This window comes from Physcomitrium patens, chromosome 17, assembly GCF_059467195.1.
Source record: "Physcomitrium patens ecotype Gransden chromosome 17, ASM5946719v1, whole genome shotgun sequence".
NCBI lineage: Eukaryota > Viridiplantae > Streptophyta > Bryopsida > Funariales > Funariaceae > Physcomitrium > Physcomitrium patens.
Window position 1 is genome coordinate 5,368,685 of NC_143426.1, and position 24,804 is coordinate 5,393,488.

A 24,804-nucleotide genomic window follows, 5' to 3' on the forward strand; every position below is an offset into this window, starting at 1 on the left:
AATAATATCCCATTAGAATATATAAAGATTTAAAGTTTTATTCATATTTTGGACGTTTTAGGGAACTTAAGACTTATACGTTTGGTGTAATTGCTCCTAAAAGTTTTATATATATATATATATATATATATATATATATTAACTTGGGCTTTCTTATCTCAAGTCTTGATTGAGCAATTAGTGATAGTGAGGAATCCAATTCTTTCTTGAGGCAATTTTTTCTACCATCACAACGATAGTCCAACTTATCACAAGAACGAGTAGTCTTAATATAGCAAGAAAGTAATCATACCTTATCACTCATATTGAATTGTGGTTTCTCCTTGCAATAGGTATCCACGTTGGTCTTATGTTGTTCTTGAGCTTCTTTTAATTGTGTCCTCATTGTTGTATGTAGCTCTGATAAAGAATTTACTAAATCTTCTACCATAGGATTATCAACTTTTGAAAAGTCAAAAGTATCAAGTCATGGATGATAATCACAATTGTAAAAAAAAGTGTTTGTTGAATAGAAAAATTTACCAAATTATTGTATACAAATTCTTCTACTGGCAAAAGATTTGTCCAATCATCTTCATAATAGTTGATGGTATACCTCAAATATTGCTCCAAAACTTGATTTTTTCATTTTGTTTGCCCATCAGTTTGAAAATAAAAAGTCAAAGAGAGCTTTATATCGACTTTTAGAATCTTGAATAGGATTTTTTAAAATCTTGATATAAATTGAGTCCCTATATCCGATATAATATCTTCTGACAATCCATGATAGCAATAGATATTATCAATAAAAAACTTAGTTTTTTCTTTACTTAAAAAAGTTTTTGTACATGGTACAAAACGAGCCATTTTGATGAACCAATTTACAATTATGAATATAGAGTCATATGAACTTGAACTTAGAAGATCTGTAATAAAATCCTTAAAAATAGAAGACCATGGTTGTTCGGATATAGGCAAAGGTTGGAAAAGTCCATAGGGTTGATGATGAGGAGTTTTTGATCTTGAAAAAATATCACATGATTGGAAAAAGTCTTTTACCACCTTCTACATTTACGGCTACCAAAAAAACTCTAAATATAAGCTCTAAAGTGTTATTGTATCTAAAATGTCGTACTTTTGGAAAGTCATGACGTACTTGAAGAATATGTAAACGTAGTTCTCTTTCTAGAACATATAAATATCCTTTGAAATAGAATAGGTTGTTTTTGAACTCAAACTTTGAAATATTATGAGACTTAGCAGAAGAATTCTTAATATCATGAGCAAGAGGATCAGAAGACATATTTGATTGAATTTATTTGATAAAGGTTGAATCAACAGTTAATGTTGATTTCATTGCTTGAACATGAAAATACTCTGGCTTGAAGAGGATTGTTCTTTGTTGATTAAAACCTATGTTTTTTTCTTTTGGTCCAAGATAGGAGCGTCTAGAAAGAGCATCTGATAAACCTTGTTGTTTTCCACCTCAATATGTAATCTTGAAATTAAATCTTAATAATGACATATTCCAACGGGCTTGGCAATGATTCAAAACACGTGCCAATATGAAATACTTGAGGTTCTTATAATATGTATATATTATGACTAGACTTAAAGTACCTTCTAAATAATGATGCCATTCTTGTAGTGAATCTATAATTGTAAGAAGTTCTTTGTTATGGATCTCATAGTTAATCTTCATTGCTAAAAATTTTATAAATTGAAAAGCTATTAGATGGAGTTTATAATTTGTTCTCATTTGTGACAATATTACATATAAGATAAAGTTTGATGCATCTATTTTTATAAAAATCTTAATAAAAAAGTTGACGCAATATAAAATTGGTACAAAAGTAAATTCTTTCTTCAAAGCAATAAATGATGCTTTGGCTTCTTTATTCTACTCAAGATTGTCTTTACAAGTCAAATGTATAAGTGGAGCTGCAACTTGAGAAAAATTCTTGATAAAGATTCGATAATAATTGGCAAAGCCCAAAAAGCATTGTACATCTCTTATTATTTTTTGAATCTTCCAATCTATGATAGTTTGAACGTTCTTTGGATCCATTATAAGGCCTTCATTGAAAATAATGTATCTCAAAAAGTCAACTTGAGTAGTGTGGAATATACACTTTTCTATCTTTTCATATAATCTTGTATCTCTTAGTTTTTATAACACATGACAAATATGAACTTCATGTCATTTTGTGTTCTTGGAATAGATTAAAATACTGTCCAAATAACAAATCATCAAGAAACTCACAAAAAACAACATTTATTAGATATTGAAAAGTAGCTAGTACATTTGTGAGTCCAAAAGGCATGACATTATATTCAAAACGTTCATATCTAGTTTAAAAAGCAGTCTTCCATTCATCTCCTTCTTTGATGCGGATCAAGTTATATGCTCCTCATAGATCTATTTTTGAATAGATCTTTGCTTGATTTAGTTGAAATCAAAGATAGACGATACCTATTTTTAATGGTGATCTTGTTAAATCCTCAATAATCCACACACATCTACAGAGAGATCTGTCTTTTTTTATTATAAATAAGATAGGCCACAATGCTTAATCACTAAAATAAATAAATCAATCAATCAATCAATCAATCAAATCAAATAACAACTCGAAATGGAACAAACTAAGTAAATTAAAGACAATATTTTCTAAAAAGTTTAAACCTTTGAGAAAAATGATAAATCAAAATATATATATATATATATATATATATATATATATATATATATAACATAAAATTTGAATTAGTAAACTAAAGAAATTTTTTTACATTTGAATTTCCACTCTTTGTAAATTACAGTCTAAGTATTGCAAGGTTCTATGCTTTATGTACTTCTCCTATAATGATTAATTATTAATCAAAGATCATATTGAATAAGAACTTCTTCAAAATATATTTGGGTAAAATACATATATATATATATATATATATATATATACATATAAAAACCACTTCTTTAATATATTTATTATATTCATTATCAAAAATTTAAGAAAACTAGAGAGAAGAATAATAATTATAATAATAATCTTATTAACAAGTAGTAACCATATATGGTTTATTAATAATTGCAAAAAAAACCTAAGACCTTGTAAAACATACATTTATGTATATATATACTGTTATAAAAGTTTAATTAGTTGACAATGCAAATAATTATTCGTTACTTATTATCCGTCTGCATATTATTAATGGAATGCACACTGTTGGAGGCCCTATAGATGCTCACTTCCCAATCCAATGCAAAGCACACGGAGGAAGATATTTCCTGCGCTCGACGGTGACGTGTCCACCACCTCGGATACGAAATGCCACGAGCTCTCGCCACGTACTACGTGTCGGCGGAGATCTGCCTTTTCATAATTGACGTGGCAGCGAAAGGTTTGCTATGTCCGCACTGCATGACCCCCCCCCGTAGTTCAGCCACATCGTTCCTTCCCTTGCACGCGAGATCCAGATCGACGGCCCTCGATCGCCCTTAGTGGGCCCCACTTCCGCCGCCGATTAGAGAGGAATTTGGCAAATTTTGCTCACGATGATATTCAAAAGGCACGTTTTGGAAATTTGTTGGGTCGGCGTCGATCGCTCCACGTGGTTGAATATTATGCAGGAATTGGCCTTTCTATGCGTGTTTCGATGTCGATTGAATGATCGAATGAATGCTGCGCGATCCAATTTTGGGTGTGGGGGGTTGACGCGGAGTGTGGGGTGTGATTTGAAATCCACAGTGGTCTACAAGGATCTGCGACTTGTCGAGTCTTCGGCGAGTGAGTGAGTTATGCTCTGCCTTTATTTTCCCGAAACGGGTTGTGAAAGAAGTGCCGCGACACCGGTGGGAACTGTCGTCAGAGTTGTTCGGTGAAGGCCTCTCGCTTACTGGGAGAATTAGGGTTTCGTGGGGGTTGGGCGGAGTTCACGACACCCCCCCCCCCCTCTGGAGGATGGGGAGGGAGGGGAGGGAGCGCGTTTCGGTGCGCCTCCGGTGCTGTGGACTCTTGTTGCAGGAATGGCGGGGGCTGGTTTTTTAGGCTGGGAGCGTGGAGAGATCGAATTGAGCAGTTTTTTTCTTTTTCTTTTTCTTTTTCTCTGTTAAAAAATAATTTTGCTGCTCCGAATGTGGTGGTGGGAACAGTGGCGAGTGTGTGTTGGATTTAGTCTGTTTTTTTTTTTGAGCAGTGGCTGGAGGTGTCAGTTCTGGTGTTTGCCACCGAAGCAGCACTTGCCTTCTTTGGCCCTTCCTGGGTTTCATGCGTGCTTGTTGACCCCACCAGGTTTCTCTTTGACTCACTCAAGATTTTGAGACTTCTTTGGGTGGGAAATTAGACAGGAGGCGAAAAGCGAGGGAGAAAGGAAAGGCGAAAGCCATACGTACAAGCAAACTTTGTGGTGACATTCTCTTTTCCCAACGCTAAGCATTTTAGAACCAAATTGTGGAGCACGGTAAGGGGGAGAAGCAGAAAGACACGTTCTCTGACACTCACATGAATTACCGGACCCTCATGAATTTTCTGGCGATATCAGATTTGTTTGATGAGATGGGTTTCACGCAGAGTTATGAGAAATTCTGTGTGACGAGATTTTGAAAGTGACATGCAATCCATGTGTGAGCTTCCTTTTAGGGCTGCTGGGTTGATTCTTATAATTCTGCTTGCTCGTTGTGCTTAAAGCGACTTCGATCGACGAAGCTGTGAAACACAGGGTTTGGGTGTGCGAGAGGTAATTGTGGCCAATCTAATCTTAGGGTGCTAGCAGCGAACTGACGTTGTAAGCATCCAATTTTGGTACAAGTGACGCGGGCTTCTGCAGCTCGCTTCTTCTACACTGCCAACTCGGTTCGATGTTCTAATTCGTGTAAAAGTTGTTTTGAATTATGTTTGAAGGGAGGCTGGGCTTGTCAGTCGGGTGCGATGTTGCCGTACCGTGTCGTAGCTCTCCTTGCAACTAGAAAAGCTTTAAAAGGTAATAAATAGAAGGCTCTTTCATGAAAGGATTAGCAATAAGACACTAATCTTGTCATGAAAAGACTTGTATCAAATATCAATTGAAATACCAATTCAAGCTGTTCAAGTTTCTTCTATTTCGTGGGTTGATTGTTGGCTGTAACCAGTACATTCATATTGACAGGCTTTTGGCCTAACGCTTCGTTAACTCTTTCTGTTACAATGACTTGAGAATTGGTTTTAATGGTTTTGTGCACGTGCAGATTAGATGTGTGTATGTGAATGTGTACGTATATATATATATATATATATATATGTTAGAGATCATTGGTTCTTAACGTGTCCAAATTCAGGCGATTTCCAAATAAGTTTGTTTGTAAAAGAGGGTGAATCAAGCTTCTAACCCATTTATTCAAACATATGAATTAAAATGTATCAATATCAGTCTCGAGGAAAATAGAATGATGCAAAACATGTTTACTTGAAAACTGAAGTTCGTACAGAAATCTAGCTTAACCAAGTTCTTAATTCTCTATTAAAATTATTAATTACTTTTCTCCACACCATGTTTCAGGTTTGTGTAACAGTTTCGTTAACCAAAAATAATTTAGTAAACATCATAAAATTTCAAGAGCAGCCCATGGATTCTTTAACAAAGTCCACATTGAAATCCTCAGACAAATCTTCAATGCGAAAACATCACTTGGCTGAATGGTTGAGCAGGATACGAAATAAGCACACATGAATGCTGCTCAAGTGGTCAAGGAAACCAACCAGATGAGATATGTAACATTTATATTTCCAAGACATTTACAGAAAATTAGATATTGAACGTTGCCAAAACGTTCAGCACTTCGTTCAGAAGGTATATAAAAAATATAAGTAAATTTTCAAAAAATAAAACCCAAGTACCGTCTTTTATAACCATAAGAACTACTTTAAGCCTCCCTCATAAAACGATGCTACAAGGTAAAGGACATAGAAAGACCTTGTCAGATTCTCCACTACTTCCCGGCTACAGATTGCCACTTCAACTAAAACTGAACATAAAGTTACGCATCATCAATAGTATCCACAAGATTGATATTGATGTTCCAAAGCCCTGCCCTAAGCAAAAGCATATAAGAGGCTTCAAAAACTTTGCCTCTAATCTACCCTACAAGCTCGAATGAAGTGCAATCACAAAAATCAAGATTTTCCATTTTTTCTAATTTTTACTTTTTTGGTTTCAGATAAGGGAAGAAACTGAAACTACAGCTAGACTGGCTTATTCAAAATGCCAGCGCAGGTGGTGCAACATTAACTTACACAAGCTGGCCCAGTAACATTGGCGAAGAATTTGTACGAGAGCTGCCAGTCGCTGTTTCATGAGATGAATACTCGAGCCTCGCGGTCATTATTTGACCATGGTGGGAAAGGGGGATATAGATACACACTAATGTTACAGCCCAAAGTCACGACTCAGCGACGAGTCGGTGTACTATGAGAGGTGAAATAATTGAAGTCTGAATGCAGATGTTGAACACGCAAATCCTTGAGATGGTCGTCGGCCTTCCTCTGCAACATTGCTACTTGTCGCCTCTCGGAACTTGAAGACCAGACAGCACCTCTGAGCTTGTACGATGCCAGCCCAAATGCACGAAGCGGTAGAGGTTCCAGAGGAGGGACATTTTGAGCTACACACACACCCTCGCGACGCGGTGACCTCATGGAAGCATCTGCAAAATATAACACGCGGAAGAGTTAGATCACCAGGACGGTAGACACAGATTATCAGCACTAAGTCCTCTCTAACATTCCTCAAACAACTTTGAAATAAAAAGGTGACTCATAAGAACGTATATAGATATGTTCTTACCTCCTGTAGCTTTTAATGGTGTTGATAAAGGGTGGAATGTTAAAAAGCAAGCATCCAGATCTCGCAGAGTAGGTCCAGTAGGTATCCGGTAGATTGGATACCAAGCGACCGAAAGCCAACTGTTCGGTAAAAGGTCGAAACTTTGTAGTGTACGTAGGGGATTCTTGTCGGGCTCGAAATCTCGTGACAGGTCTGCAATCTGCAATTCACCGATGAATCAGTTTGGAGTGCAGAAACGACTTGACTAGTATAAACAACTGAGTAACAGCTTCTTATCGATTCTAAGGCAATGCTCGTCCAGAAGCACACAACAAACGCATACTAGTGCGAGGTAATAGACTATTCAATCAGTCTTCTAATCAAAACACACTCCCGCAAAGGAATACGTGACTACTTGCAAATATGAGTATCCATTGTTGGTAACAGTGTACCTTATCAACAAGAGGAACCCGACTATACGGCGAAATGGTCTCAAAATAAGACCAGACCTCTACATCTTCGTCGCTTTCCGACCGGGAATAATTCAACCTGATACTGTTTCCGGAGGGACCACGCAAACTCGATGGCGGACTCTCGGCACCTTTGTAACCCAGGGAAAAACTGTCATTCTCACCGTCTGAACTAGCCTCGCTGCCCGTATCAGAATCAGACCCTCGATTCCTGTACATAAACAATTATACCAACACATCATGGACTAAAACAAAGACCCACTCCAACTTCGATTATGAAAACCAAGACTGAAATGAACATATACGCTAACGCATACGTTATTACTTACAGTTCATCAAAGTCGTAGGGAACAATAAGTTCTAAGAGAAAACTTCCGTGGGAGTAGACCATTCAACCACATCAACACAAGAACCTGTATCTTTCCAGCGACCTAGTAATCGCGACACCAGAAATGAGATTAATCCATCTTTGATACGATTGAGATGCCTTATGAGAAGCACCTGAATCCCGACTGCCGTGGTGCCAGCTTGTACAACTGAAGAGCAGACAGGTAAGGCACATAGTACTGGACAACGCTCTCATCACCATTCAACACCAAAGGCACACCAGCTCCATATGCGCTCCATTCGTCGAATGAGTCCCATAAGTCTCTCAGGTTGAAGTATGCCGTCTTTTCAGGGTTGAGACACCGCTTCTGAGAAGAATCCCGTACGTATGACTGCAGATCATCAAAAAACAAACGAACAAACAAACAAATAAATGAAAGTGTGAGAAGCAATGATTAGGAATCGAATTCAAATTACTGTGCTTAAACTACAAAACTAAGAATATTGCAACAGAGGAGTTACACAATCTGCCTTGAAACAAAAATGCTGCATTTAAACTGCAGAGTTTACAACAACGAAAGCGTTGGCGATTGCTGTTGCAATCACATCAGCAAGTGTGATAAATGAGATAATAGTTACGCAATATGTTGACAAGTCTAAAGGTTATGAAACATCGTGCTCGTGCAACCATTGGGAAACGAAGAAAAATTCCAACTCTGTCTCTAATCTAGAACTTCAACATCTTTAAGATCTCAGTCTACGATCAAAATATCGAGAGCACACACAACTTATAACGCAACGCATTCCCGCCTCGAAAACAGCGCCCATTGATGTCAAGGAGAGAACACACACAGCACAAATAGTTTCGTTATGCTATTGGCCGTCTTCCTCACGCGTTCAAAGAAATAAATCATTCAGGTAAAAAATAAATAAATAAATAAATAATCGAAAAGAAAGAATTACAACAACAAAACCCTGCGAATGAAAATCGTCTCCTTTTAAGGAGACGATTTAGAGTCAGTAAGGTAAAAGGAAGAACAGCAATAACATAGACCGCGGCGATGAACACGGAATGATAAGTTTGAAGACCGAGCAACGACATGAGCCAAACCAAGTAAACCAACTCTAAGCTTCAACCGTGAAGCTTGTAGCCTGGAAGTTCCACTTTCATGCCCGTCTCTCCAAAATCCTGGCTAGCTGTATCCATGTGAAACAAAATCCTCTATTACGCTTAGCGTGAGTTGCAATTATGCCACAACAGATATATATATATACATATGTATACATATATATACCTTGGGAAGATTCTGAGTCTTCACCCGGGGAGTAGTAACCTCGAGGAAGCGATCGATATTAGATGGACAAGAGAAATGACCAGAAGAAGAGACCGACGACGGCAGATTGATTCTTGCATTCATGTCTGGTCCTCCTCCTACCCTGTGGTCTGCTCCCTTCGTAACTCTGTGGTTAACTCGCTTTCCCGAATCGCCTCCGGAATAGTGCTTCGTTTGTAGTGTCCTTGAATACGAGCCACATTGAACCGCGGCTCGAGGCTGGGTTGACCAACCATGCTTCTCTCCATGGTAATCATCCTGATGCAAACCCGCACCGCTAGTGACATTCTGCGAGGCTGGACCAACCATGGATTCCAACTGTTCTCCTCTGTCAGATAATCAGGAAACCCTTCCCTGTCTTAACAAGCACCTTCGTAATAAACCGGCAGTAAGGTAAGATGTATAACCCTCTCCCCCAATCAACTTTAAAACACTGCTCGCGTGCAGCCTACAAACTCTCTTAAATCTGCTCAACGTATCCAAATGAGAACTTCACACAATGTTCCGATGCATAAGTGAAGTATTATCAGCGACAGCCACACGGCTCCATTTCTCAGAACCTCTGGCAGAGAAAACCAGTCCCTCCCTTCACAATGGCTGTGTACAGAAAACACGAACTCGACCCCAAGATAAACCGTCGTGGATTGCAACTCCGTGATGGCTCACAAAACTCTTCGAAACACGAAGAATTCCCTCAAAAACCAACCACCCTCAGAGTGGCACTAGTTAATGGATGACGGCTACCCTTGGCAGAACACTGAGACTTAAGCACCCAGTAAGTCCCGAGATACTCAATAACTCCCTGCACTCGATTGGCCTACTCAATGGCAGACAAATCACATCACCCACCTCCCAGCCAAGAATTGATTCTAATTCCGCTAAAAAAATTTAAAATCCAGCCGATGAGAAAAATCCGAGCAGGCTAAAAAAACTCCTCTCAGAGCCAACGAAAACAACGGAGTACGAGATGTGAGGATCAAGATGAGCATGCGACTCGCACTTCCTCTGCATCCCCTTCCCCGAGACGACAACTCCCTTGGCCAACTCGTCTCCCTCCACGAACGAAGACTTCCAAACCGACGGTGTGTCTTTCAACCAACTCTTGCGCGCTTGTCAATCAAAACGTCTGCCTACAAACTCCTGCTCACGGCAACGAGTCGGACCCGGCACCTTCTTCGACAACCTTCCAGAACCTTCCCACTTCAAAGCCCCTTGCCACCCTCACAAATCCCACCAAAACCAACACCGCTCACGCCACGAAACGCCAAACGAAGCGCAGAATGATTCAAAATGTCGCCTCCACGACGGCGTCTCTCTCTCTCTCACTCACTCTACCAGGATTCCAACGACGGTCGCAATAATAAGACGGCAACCCGCTCTCAAGGTTTGTGGCATATCGACGGGGGGGAGGGGGGCGAAACACCCTCGTGATGTTACACGCACGGTGACAGCGGGCGAGTTCAAGCCCTTGGGGAGGGAAAAAAAAAAAAAAAAAAAAAAAAAAAAAACACACACACACACACGATAGGGGCCGTGTGTCGCCAACCATCCTAGTTACCATCGGTTGCCGTCCGCACGTGCGATTCATCTGCGTTCCGCTACCGCGGCGCCGCCCGCACTCATAGCTCCCCGTCCGCCGATGGCCACGCCCTTCCCCTCTCCCCAAACCCACAGAGGCGACACGCGAATCCATCCATCCATCCATCTTCATGGCCGTCCGGAATTCGTTCATCAACTGTCTCGCCCACATTCATCCACAAATATCACCGCGGTTTAGGATGAGTTTGCAGAGGCCACAAGCTTGGCTGCCATTTTCTCTTTGGCTTTAGCTTATCCTTTTTGGCATTAGCCTAAGCTATAAGCTAAGCTTTAGGTTTAGCTCTAAGGCTGGATGGCTGACTGAAAGACTGACTGACTCTGCTGCTCCTTTTGGGGATAACCACTCAGAATTCTGAGGACGAAATTGTCATGCTTTGCATTAGTGGTTGGGAGTTCCTTGACTTCCTCCCCACCCCCTTTGGCTTTGGATTGCTTGGGTTCTCTCTCTCTCTTGTGCTATAGGCCATGTCCCCCATTCTCTCCTTCCTTGTAACACGGCTCATGAAAAACACGTCCCCATTCAATACGAGGGCAAAACAGTACTTGTAACTTTTCATGTGGGTTGTTATTGCATTGGACAAAACTAGGGTTTTTTCTTTTAGGAGCAATAAAGTTGGTTTTTCGTGAGTAGAAATGGGGTCACATTTGAGGTCCTTATACTCCTTCCATTGTACTTATTCTACCCTTTCAAATGGTGGGTTTTTGTGTTCCTATGCAAACCATACATGTAGGTACGTTTATTTCAACTCAATATAATTAAATAATAGTTATTTATTTATTTATTTTTAACATCATTTTTGTGAATATTTGCCTCTCTAGGATTTTGATTTTTTTTAGTGAAATGGGGTGATTTGTGACTATGTATAAGTGTATGTATGTGTGCTTGTGGTGATGTATTATATGAAATAAATTCTAAGAGCATTGTGCATGATTATAAATCTCATTCTATTTATATACATATATATATGTATACGATTATGGATATACATCTAGTGTTTTTCCAAAAGAAGGCCCTCAAAACTTATATTTCTGAATATATTAGTGGATTTATGGCCTATCTGCTTTTCTGATGAGCAATGCTATTGTCAAACTATCATTTTATTTCTCTAATGTAGTAAATATTGCACATATTTAGATGGAAATTTTATTTATTTATTTATTTATCGTTCTTAATGAAAATTAAAATTTTGTAAAAATGCAGTAGATACTTTATTCGATATTCAAAGTAAAGATATTGGGATGCCAGTGTACGATCAAGTGTTAACTAAATGTCAATACTTTAATAACAGTATAAAAATAAAAAAATAAAAACTCACTCATACATTATGTGTGTGTGTGTGTGTGAAGTTATTTTCATTTTATGATTGCATAGTATGTGGAAATCTAAGGGTTGATGAATATTGAGTTGTGCATGTTATTGATGAAATGTGTATGTGTATTGAGTTGTGCATTTTAGTATGTGTAAGCAAATAGCTTTGTTGGATGACAACAAAGCAAGCAATTGGAATTTGGAAGTGTTATTTTATTCTTATTATTATTATTTTAGTGATATTTTTTATTTGATATTTATAGTAAAAACTGCCAACTGAGTTGCTGCTTGTTATGTGGCACAATTGTTACGCATACTGCTATTTCTACTATGATAGTCAAGCTTTAAATAGGTACATGTTTATATGTTTATAAGTTTTGTCAAAAGTGGCAATGCATTTGCTGCTTGCTTAGCAAATGTTCAAAAAAGTCTTTTAAAGCACTTTGTACAAACTAAGGTTGTGCTTTTATTAGTGCTTTGATTCAAATCAAAAGCTTCATTTTTTTCAATGTTGCTTTTACTTAACAATTAAATTAATTAATAGGGTGTGAGGATTGTATTATTCTTTAGCATAACAATCAAATGTATACTTAATTGCATATCTTTGCAACTTATTAAACCTCTTTTATAATTAACATGCTTGAAAATTCCACAATGCACCACATATGTGAAGAATACTATTTTTCAAAAAGTTATATGTAATTTTTTTATGCAAAATATCTCACAAAGAAAAAAAAGTCAAGTGTGAAAAAACTAATCAAATTATCATTTAGGCCCTAAACCCTTTCTATATGTAGAATTTTGATTAATTTATGACTAATTATTAAAAATTGATATTCACTTTGTACACAAAGTCATTAGTAAATCCCTAGAAACTTTCAGTATCTTGTTTTTGTTTTTGTTCAATTTTTGTTTACTTTTATTCTTTTTCCTTGTTCTAACTCATAAATATGTGGGGTTTAAGTATGTATCATTTTAAACGGAAGATTTTGAATGCAGGTTTCAAATACTAATATAAAAGGATTTCAACTTAAATTTAAAGATCAATGAAAAAAATTCAGCTAGAAAGCATAGACTAAACTCGTTTTTAACTAGTGAAATTTGCATAGTAACATGGAATTTAGGTTTCAAATTGCTGACTTCCACATATCAGCAAAACACATAAATGACTCTTTTATCATTCAAGATTTAAATGTTTCTCTCTCTACACACACAAACACATATATATATATATATATATACCTATCTAGAATCACAGATCAAGAAAAACTACCCATAACATTCTAATTGAACATATTTATACATTTTATACATACATTTTTAATAAATTCTAATAAAAGCCCTAGAATTTATGGAAATTGACATTATTTTCTGTGGTATTAACCAACCACTTTATTTAAATTTGAATACATATATATATATATATATATATATATATGATTTAATATATTTGAATACATATATATATATATATATATATATATATGATTTAAAGCTTTAAACCCAAGAGAAAAAATATTCCCTCATCTTGTCATGGTGAAGTTTCAAATAGGGCAATAACTATGCAATTTTTGAATATTGATGTAGTTGTGCTTATATTTTTGTAAAACGCTGAAATTAGACGTGAAATTAGACGTGATATAGTTCATATATATATATATATATATATATATATATAGCCAGTTTCAAATGTGCTGCTAAAACTCGTAAACTCAAATTCACTGTTGATTGTTGGAGCTTTTAGTAAACCTTTAAATAATATCCATGCATGCATAGATCAATTCTTAAATAAAGTTTTAAAATACAATGACAATTATAAAATAAGAAAACAAACATTCTGTAACGTCATGCAATATGCAGCACACGATTCTGCTTTTGCTTTCCTGTTATTAGTATTATTATTTATTATTATTCCATCATTTATACTGCTTTACATGTTCTGGAATTTAACTCCAACTAAATAATTTGATACTCGTACATTTAGCGTATAATTGAATTTGGTATAATTTACAGAAATTTTGGTTTTATTTATTTAAAAAAATTAATAATATTCATTACATTATTGGAAAAGTGGTAAGTTTTCAAATTTTATTCATTGGCAGTAAAGAATATTATATATAGCCAGTGGAGTTTTTATGATCATTTGTAAGTCAAGATTCTAACTAAAGGTATGATTTGATGAAGGAAGGCTTGATTAGAAGCGACTTTTAATTTAAGTTGAATTGAAAGGAATTGAAGTGCATACCAATCTTGAACTTGGACCTTATTCAAAATCATGAAAATAATATCCTGCACAATATTTAAAGAATGATTGAATGAACAAATATAAATGTAAATATAAGTATAAATACATATCCTCTTACGAATTGTACTAGTATTTTAATTAGTTTGAAATTTGAAATTTTACCAAAAAATAATTTAAGAAAAATAAATAGTTGAAAACAGTAACTCTAAACATTATGTATAATTTTATTTACAACCGTATAATTGTGGTGTAACATTACTTAATTATATACAGGACAATGTTGATTGTGTTTTATTTTTCTATGGTTTTCAAAATTTTATAATATATCTCATGTTACTCATTCACATTTTAATATAGACAAAAACAAGGATAACAATAATATAAAATTGTGAAAAATTGCATCAAACAAATGCCATAAAACTTTATGATAGCATACGGTGCTATTGGTATAGTGTGAAGTTGTTATATGATCACATGCTATGTCAAGTTTTCAATTCGTGTTTCAACATTTGAAAGACTTTAAAATGAATTAAAGCTAAATTTATTAGGATATTGTTATGTTAAATCTATTGCAAGTTATGAATCACCAGATTATATCGTGGTCAGTAAACTATACTCTGAGACCTCACAATGTTCTTATCGTTAATGATATTATCTCAAGTTGGCACGTGAAATGTGACATTCTAGTCCTATTTTTAAACAGAAGAGTGATTGATTGAGAAATATCAAGGTGGCATGTGAAAGGTATAACACATCTAGAAGATTAAAACCCTAAAATTATATTGCAAGCGTTGTCCTCATTACTTCTAGAGGATGTAAAAGTAAAATCTTGTTGTATCAATCTTCACTCGTACTAAGTAATCAACAATGAAAACACCAAAGTAGTTATTCAAGTCAAGTCACAGGATAACAATAACATTAATTTTATTATGGTTCAATAAATATGTTACCATATCTGTTTTCTTTTTCTTTTTCTTTATTGACAAAATAATTTCCATTTTCACATTCAAGTATGTTTTGATTGTGGTATTTTTACAAATGTATAAACAAGCAACCCCATAATCGTAAACATGAGCTAATTCACAGTTTATCATTTACGCACAACACAAATTCAAGCAAAGCATTGGATTCTCATCCATGCTATGTTAAGGAGAACACTCAGCACATTCAGCTTGAAACCCTATTCCCTACAAAATTTAGTAACTTTCATGGCCACTTTCCCAATGGCTAAAACAGAACAATACCTAACTTAACAGAAGACCTAATTCCAGAATATTAAACTGCCCTAAACTCCATGGCTGTGTTCATGCCCAAATTTGAACAATTGTCAAAGGTAGGCTGATGTGAGCCCAAAAACAAAATACATACATGTATAAATAAAAATAATATGTATATATATATATATATATATATATATGTGTGTGTGTGTGTGTATTTGCACACATTTAGGAGTCAACTTCAACAATCCAACACTTTTAGAATTGTTTGTGCAACTAACCACAAGATTCAACTTTTGGGGTAATTTTTAGGGTTACCCAGGATAAAGAATTTTCTTAATAGAACGAGGCCCCATGTTTGACAAACACAACCCAGTTCTAATAATATATATATATATATATATATATATATATAAATAAAATATATATATAGCAACACTCAGACGCAATCTGAGAGTTAGATTTTCCAGCCATGTGTAGTGTAAACGCGTCGGAGAGGAACGGGGACCCAAGTTGCCACGATTGCTCATGGTGCTGTTCACACCGCGTCGTCGGACGACAAGAGGAGCTCCGCGCGCAGCGTCAAAGTCGACGTCTGTCGCGGTAAACGATGGCTGGCGGCCTCCTCCCCGTCGCCTACTGTCCGTCCGTCCGCCTAACGAACGAACAAGGTAACGGAGTAACCAACCACCTGGCGGGGGAGGAACGGATGAGGGGCTCCGTGGCGTCTCGACCACGTTCGCAATCCATTATCCCGATTTGTCTCGCCACGTTCACTGCGCTTGCGATCCTTCACTGCACGAAGGTGATGAACGTCTCCATTCATCCATGTAATGAAATTTATAGATGGATGTATTGGCACTTATTAGTAAAAGCAATTTCCAATAAAATTCTATTTTCATAATACCACAATCGCCTCCAATCAATGAGAACAAACAATAAAATGTTTCCTTGGATCACAAAAGTCTTCATTCAAGTGATTTTTTATTTTTCACTTTTTATTAATTTTCCATCGTGTGTTTTTTCCCCTACTTTTTAACCACGTTGTTTTTGCTTTATAGTTGTAGTTATGATTATTTTATTTTATTTTATTTTATTTTTACATATACTCTATGAAACTTGTGTCTACAGCTATAGTGTTGATTGTTTAATATTTTCCCCATCTCCCCCTTTATCCATTTGTGTCCCAATAGACGCTTTGAAGGTCCTTTGAAGCATCTAAATTTGGATAAAGCCAGGTGGACTTGCCTGAAGAATGTGGAGAGAGGAGGGATACCAAATTGGCAAACAATGAATTAAAAAAATTTAAAAAATATAAGAGTACATGTGGATTAAAATTATAGGATTGACCAATTGGACCACGTCATATTTTGGATGGATGGATGGATGGATGAATGATATATGGTTGACCAAGTGATGCGGATGTAGGAATGATGCTTGACTTTTCATCCAAGCCCATTCTTATCCCTCAAAGTCAATTACAAATGGTTTGAAGATTAGTCATGTTTTGATTTGACTCCTTTTGCATAATGCATTAATTTGTAAAATCTACTAAAGGTTTTGTAGGGTTTTGACCGATGAGTTTACTATTTTACTTAAATTTCCTTTAGTCTTAAAAATCATTTTTACTCCTGTTTGAATTGTTTGTTTGTTTGTTTTTTACCATTAAGACGAGGCTTGAAGAAAATAGTAACTTCTACAAGTACCAATGACAATAAGAAAAATACTATAATATTGAACTTAGATCAATTATAAGTTTAATGTACACAATTGTTTTTTTTCCAATTTCACTTTATTTCAATATTTTGACATAATCAGAATTGTTTAAAAGTATTTAAAGAAAGAGAAGAAGAAGAAGAAAAAAAATGTTAATATAGCTAAATTTAAATCAAATTCAATAGGTAGACAGATAGAAATAAGACAATTACTAAGACACAATTGTAATATTCTATTTTTACAAGTATGTATGTGTACATTTCTCTATTATCTTTTTGAGAATTAATGTTTTTCTAATTTATCATGGTTTATTTTGTGGATTTGAATTTATTAGAATATTGTGTACAATACAAATGTGTACATGTACACTTTTTTGTAAAAAATAGTATTGTTTTATTTGAAGTATTTATATTATCAATACAATAAAAAATAAAAAATAAAAATCAATAAGTCAACACACATATATGTTTTGAAAATCTATTCACTATATATATATATATATATATATATATACAATTTAGAGCAATGAAACTTTTATCAATGCTTCTACCAAAATTTAGTATTTGATACTTCTTTTTTAAGCTTCTTATTTAGCATAATTTGAGACTTCAATACATCTTAATATGTTTCCATGCATTTAACTTCCTTTAGATACAGTATTTTTGTGACAACACTAATATCTACCGTTTATAATAAATACATTAAATTTTACAACCATTCATAAGCTACCATTGGAATAATAATAACAAGACAAAAATGTGTTTTTTACTTCATATATATGTATATATATATATATATATATATATATTGGAATTTAAAATCTTTAACTGATATGTTCACATTTTTGTTTTGATTTGATAAATCCACATCCTTTATATTTTTATTTTTTATCTTTTATCTTTTATTTTGATGTTTTTTTCTATGATATAATCACCTTTATAAAATTCAGTTAGGTGTTTAAATTGTTGTATCTTTATTACAATTATTCGATATTGAAGCTCATAAAATAAAATTTTCATCAAGGTTTTCCTCATTTTGTAGTCTATTCCATGATTCTAGCTTGTTGCTTTCATTTGGGAAGTAATCAAATTTAACTCTTTCTAAGGCACCTCAACTCCGAGACACTTCAGTTTTCATGAATCTTGATGTTCAGGTGTCACATTTATTGGAGCATAAAGTCCCACATTTTTATTTTTATTTTTTAAATTTTTATTTTTTAATGTATTTGTATACACTTGGCATGTTTTGTTTTATTCTGATAATCAATAAATATAGATACATATCATTTGCACACTGATTTTCAAAGATATTATTTGTAGAATTTCATACTTTTATGATAGTTTACTTCTCATCATCTACATGTGAAAGAAGCTTTTGAAAAAAATACAAGTAAAAAAATAAAAAAAATAAAAAATATGGCAAAGCTACTATAATTTTTTGTATAATTTTTATGTATGAATCTAATATAATTTGTAAACCTATTAATATTTAATTATGAAAAATTTGATTTAAAACTGATATACATAGAAATTGAATTATTATAATTTTATTTTACTTTGTTATTTCTTCTCATATATATTACTTAATATTTTCTTAAGGTCATCATTCAAGTTATTTAAGTTTATTTTTGTCATTGTACGTGTATTCAATTGGTTATAGGGACAAGTGACTTTCCTCCAAAAAGAAATAATGTGACCTTGTGTAAACTTCTAAGTTTTTAATGTTCGAATAATGATTATAAAACTAAATAAAGACAGAAAAAAGAAATAGTTGTAGATATAATTTTTAGAACAATCATCCTTTTCATTTTATGGTGTCTTTGATTAAAATCAGATCAATATTTAATTCAAGCTCATAAAGTCAATTTTCAATCAGTTGGGTCATTATAAGAAACCATTCAAAATTGAAACTCACAATATATTAGTTTTTTTGAAATTATTTTGTAATGAATTTTATGCTGAATAAGGTTTCTGCTAGTAATTCTGGATAATTGTGCTTATTGATTTTTTTGTTTTCAATATTCATGACATTCAAACAAATTAGTCTCTAATCTGTGAAATCTAGTGTACATTTTGTAATGTCATGTTACTTTTGAATTGCATAAGGTTGGTCTAAAATTTAAATATATATATATATATATATATATATACGGACTAGAAATCAACTTATCTTCTAGTAAATGCTTGGCTTTGACTACAGAGTATGTTTGAAAGAATTGATATTGACCTTTAATTGATCATATTTCTGTTGGAATAATTCTTATTATTTCTTAAAATGATTGTGTAATTATCCAAAATTTTTTTTGATACATATTTTACTTAAATGTGTGAGAGTGTGTGTGTGTGATGGATTTGAATAAATAAATACTCCTAATACTTTCAATCATGTGTTATTGGTTTACATAAAAGAGTAAGTAGTTATACTCAAGTATATTTTTATGATGTACGGATGTAATAAAAAAGAGTAAGAATTAAAATTAAACCTGTGAAAAACATTTCTTTAAATGGTTGAGAATTTATTTTAAGTTTTACATTCATAAAATTATCATCAATATTGTAACACGTTAAGAGAGTGATGTTTCGATTCTAAAACCCAGACATCTGAAATAATCTAAGTTAGTATTTATAATCTTCTATTTAAAACTTATTCTTGTGAAGTTTTTGATGTACATATGCAAACAATGTAATTATGATGTCAAAGCATTAATTATAATGGATTTCTAACTTTAAATGAAATCCAGTAAACCTATATTACAAGATATCCTTACGAAATTTTACTGAAATACTGGTTTTAAAAGTTTATTTTATCTTTTTCATCAAATACATGTACAATTGTTTCTACAATTTACTTGTATAATTTATAAACATACATTTACTTAAGTTAAAATTTTAAAATCTTAATAAACTTTTAATGATGCAATATCATTATATTCTTACAACTTGTATAATTTATATAAATCAAACACAAAAACAACATCAAACTTCGTTTGTAGTAGAATTACAGAAAACCTTTAAACAATTTTAAATAATTATATGAAATTAATAAGTTGAGATATATAACTTGACTTAATTGAGGATGTTACAAATAGTCGAGGCAGGAGCAAAAGTCAATTGAAAACAAAAGACACAATATCCAAAAAATTCAAATATTATCTTATAGGGTTGAACCTATAAGTATTTAGAACTATTATTCTTAGTTCAAAGGTAGTTAGAAGTTAGAAATTCAAAAAATTTCTAGATGCAAGAAAGTTCTAAGGAAAGGAAATTTTATAATAATTCTAAATTATACACGAAATTGCTTAAGATTGTGTTAGAGTGGAATAAAGTTTTTTATTTTAAGAAAAAAAAGATGAAATTTTATACAATTATAGAGTCTTAGAGAAATTTACAAGACTAATATTAATAAGTTTTTCTTGCATTTATTGAGTATGAATTTTTTAATATGAGTTGTGTGCTTAATTTTGGTGGTGGTAGAAGCAATAATTACATCATTATATCCTAAATAATTTGGGGTACATGTGCAAAAATATTCTATAGAGAAATAACATTTCTTTTTGTAATTTTTTTTGTAATCAAGTTGAATATAATTTGGATGAGTGTGTAGATTTATTCAATATTATTCTAATAAGAGGATATCACCCAATGAAAGGAAGTTGGAGACAAAATAACTACCTAGCAGAAACAATGAGTGGGTGCCATGAATTAGAACAATATAATAGTAAAAAATTAACTTGTTTATTATTGTTGAAGTCCATTGCAAGGAAATAGATTCTAATACTAATCAGTATCTGTTATCTATTTTGAATAAAAATAATTTATTTTAAATTATGTATTATATTATTATTTTTTAATTATAAATTTAATTTTTATCCTAAATTTAAATAATTTGAATTGTTAATTTCCACAATTTTTAGTATGGAGTAATCTTCTTGTTTAGTAATTCTCCAAAAATTAATAACCTCTAATAATTAATCAAAATTTTAAGAACCAAATATAATCTATAGCATATACTTAATAATTTATAATTTATAATTTCCAGTATTTAATTAACTATTATTGACTTTTATCAATAAACAAAGGATAAATGACCAACAATGCCATATGGCTATACATTATTTGGCAAGATAGGGCCGCATGGTTACTAGCGCAAAATGAAGCAAGTGATGATTTAGGCCCTAGTAAGGAAGATTTCTATCTTTCTTTTAACTTGCCACCTCTCATGATTAATAACTTGTAATAATTAATATAACTTTTTACAACAAATGATATTCATCAATAGAGAAAAAATTATATAATAAATTTAAAAATTAAGTTTATTATATAATATATTGATACATTCATATAATAGTCACGTTTTTAGAATGATTTCCTTAATTGTTTTTTTTAATAAATCAATCTAAAAGATGGAATATTTATATCTTAAGCTTATTCTGTTGACTGGATTAAAATAATAATAATAATAATAATAATAATAATTTTATTAAGAAAAATAATGAAAAAAAAAATCAGTAAATGCTTATGCAAATATGTGTTATTTAGTTACATCCACTTGGTGTGTTGTAAGATGTAATGTTGGATATGGCTCACAAATTTCACGCACGTAGGAAAATTCTAATTCCAGCATGTTGCAATGAAATCCAACCGCAGCAACTCACTGTACATTGATTCTTCACAAATATAAAAACAATATGTTCCTTTATTGGTGTTCTAATTTTTTTATAAGAAATCATTGTTGATGTTTTTGATTTTTACAACAAGTCTATAGAAGTCAATCCTTTTAGTCAGGTCATACATTATTTGTGGTTCATTAAAAAAAAATCTTCACATTATTGAAATAATTATAATTAATACTTTTTCTGTGGACATTGCTTGAACATTTCACCACCTTTTTGTGTAAAAATCCAAAGAAATAGTATTAACCTCAACAAATTGGGGACCATGCTTCTTTTGTACAGCAAATGTGGCATTGGTGCTTGGCCAATGCCAATGGAAAACATGTGAATGTTTGGATAAAAGTTGATCTTCTTGTGAATGAAATCCACATGAAAAGCTTGTGGGAAACAAAAATAAGTTAAATATTTGGGTGAAGAGTCAGCAATGGGACCCAGAATGGATGTGCTCTGGAACTAGGTAAAGATATCCATCTAGAGTTCTACTATTGTGTGACTTTGTTATTTTGGGGGAAAAAACAAAATACCTACTTCACAATACAAAAGGTCTCAAGGAAAAAAACATCTTTCCAAGTTTGTTTGTTTGTTTCCTAGTCCAAATGTGGGTGTTTCGATTTCCTTTTGGGAAGCTCATAAGTAGAATAAATTCATAAAATATAGACTAATGAGTGGCATATCTAAGTTTGGTAACATGTACACTTTGCTCATGTGGGTTTGTAATTGTTGTTGTTTGAGATTGAATGAAAGGCAAGCAAAAAATTTATATATAAATTATATGGGTTGATATTGAATGGCCGGATTTTATTGAAGGTTGATTCTTGTGGGTTGTCAATGTGTGTTGGATAGGATTTCTTAAACACAAAACTTAAATAAGTTATTAAATAAAACAAAACTGTTCAATATCATATTTTTCCATATGTATGTAAGTGAACATATGAATAAATTCATATATTCATTGGTACTCTCTTTCAACTCAGATAGCAGTAGTAGTTGAGTTTTTATATAACAACTTTTTTAGATTTGCAAATTATTGCCATTTAATTATTTGGTGTTGATACTTTTTGGTGCTTTCTTTCTAAAAAAATTAATATTAATATTAATACATGCTATAGTATCAATGCTGTGATCACATTTCACTTTGATTCAGGTTCAAGGCTCTCTGCTTTTAATTTTGGTTTTGTCTGTTTATTTATAAATACAGCAAAAAAAGGTTTTAATGAATATCTCTTTTTTCAAATTCATATGTAAAGAGAGTTTGAGAGTGTCTACCATTCCACTATTCAAATATAATTCAACTTTGTGAACTTAAGCATGGAATGTAATGCAAACATTTATTTTATTTTATTTTATTTTTTTTGTTGTTGTAGAAATACCAATCTACTTTTATTAGATACTATCCAATGAAAAGACATACACCTCTTTAATACATGTTGTTTAGAAAAACATCCAATTACCTTTTATTTTAGAAAAAATATATTTTAATAAAAACACAAAAAACCACATAAATATAGATAAATAAACTTAGGTATAAGACAAAGAGACAGAGAAGCCTTTTAATTGACTAAGATCAAAGAAATTGATAACAAGCAAAAAGTCATGCATAACTTGCAAAAGACGTCTAATTTATTATTCATACAATAGATTATTTTACAAAATTTTTATGTCCAATGATATAGATTTTTTCTATAAAATAAAGAAGAACAATAAAATATAATAAAATAAAAATAAATACATAAGACCAAAAACTCATGATTATAATGTAAATAAATAATAATTTTTTTTCTTTATTTTTGAGATACATAATATTATTTTAAGATACTACAACTAATATTCTTTATCTCTATGAAAAGATTCTTTAACCTCCTAAAACTATATCTTAGTACCTATTGAGACATCATGGTAATAAAGCCTAACCTAATTCAATTATTTGATTGAGCTTACTTCTTTTGTCCATCAAAATGTGAAGATTGAGTATTTGGAATTGTATTGTGTGTATTTTGATGAAATAATTATATATTTTTATGGACATGAATCACAAAGAATCAAAGAGTCAATATACTTTTGTATTTCTAAAAAAGAGTAAATAATCACTCAAAGTTGGTATAATATTAAGATTAGAATGACCTTTTCCAAAGCTAAGAAGACTAAAGAGTCTTGAAACAAGACAAAGAATAAGAAAAGTATTGATAAGAGTAAAGAAGACTTCACTCTTGCTTTCATATATACTATCTATTTAAAAGCTATATAGCAATGTTCCATAAGATCTCCAAAACATGTCTAATTTATAAGATAAGTTTCTCACATGTGTACCATGTGACCAACTTACATCACAAGTCATCAACATGTGTAATATGTGACCAAGTTTTCATCTAATCAATCACCTACAAATATATATAATGTCAAATCCATGTCTATATAGCTTCTAAGTAGTTTTTCTATAAGAATTTTTTAAATCTACTTACTTTTATTTATTTCTATCTATATAATATATATGTTAATGACATTATCAATCTTTTTTTAAAGATGAGTTCTTGTCATGGACATACTCATGTAAGCTAGTAATTACATATATAAATAGGTAGAAGTAAGTAAAAATAGATAAAAATAAGTTAATTCTATAATATTTGATATAAAAGCTTCCTAGAAGCTTCATAGACGCTGCTTTGACTACATAGGTGTCTTTAATTGAGTTTTTGGATTAAAAACGTGGTCAACAAGTTGGCCATGTGCCACACATGTTGTTAGCTTGAAGATGAAGCTAACTATGTGGCCCACACGTAGAAAAACTTGCCTTGTAAGTCAAGGCATGTGTCCTACAAAGTCAACACATATTGGAGGTCCTATAGAACGTCGCCACGTAGCTCTTAGTTAGATAGTATATATAGAGACAAGAGTGAAGCCTTCTTCTCTCTTGTCAACTTCTTTCTTGCTTCTAGTCTAGTTTCAAGGATCTCTAGTTTTCTTCTCTTTTGGCAATAGCCATTCAAGTTTCTCTTTCAATGTACATACTTGTTTATTCATATTATGTTACCTTTCTTTGAGTGAAGGCTCACTTGTCTGAATTGCTTTTTCATCGAGTTCTTGTCCTTGACAAATTGACAAGATTACACCTACAATATCAGAGCTCGATCTAATCTTGAT

At 32.7% G+C, this 24,804-nt stretch overlaps 1 protein-coding gene across 3 annotated transcripts; it reads right to left on the reverse strand.

The window, feature by feature from the left end:
* Positions 1–5,686: 5,686 nt before the first annotated feature.
* On the reverse strand, positions 5,687–10,327 carry LOC112294430 (uncharacterized). 3 transcript variants are annotated; one of them, XM_024544827.3, is made up of 5 exons: positions 8,870–10,327; positions 7,749–7,966; positions 7,230–7,458; positions 6,799–6,997; positions 5,687–6,658 (listed from the first exon to the last, which is right to left on the reverse strand). In XM_024544827.3, the coding sequence occupies exons 1-5, from the start codon at positions 9,215–9,217 to the stop codon at positions 6,402–6,404; spliced, it is 1,251 nt and encodes a 416-aa protein (XP_024400595.1). In that variant the 5' UTR covers positions 9,218–10,327; the 3' UTR covers positions 5,687–6,401. The 3 variants fall into 3 exon arrangements, with proteins under 3 accessions (XP_024400595.1, XP_024400596.1, XP_090099706.1); XM_024544828.3 differs by having other exon boundaries at positions 9,011–10,322; XM_090243580.1 differs by having other exon boundaries at positions 8,950–10,258.
* Between the last annotated feature and the right edge of the window lie 14,477 nt (positions 10,328–24,804).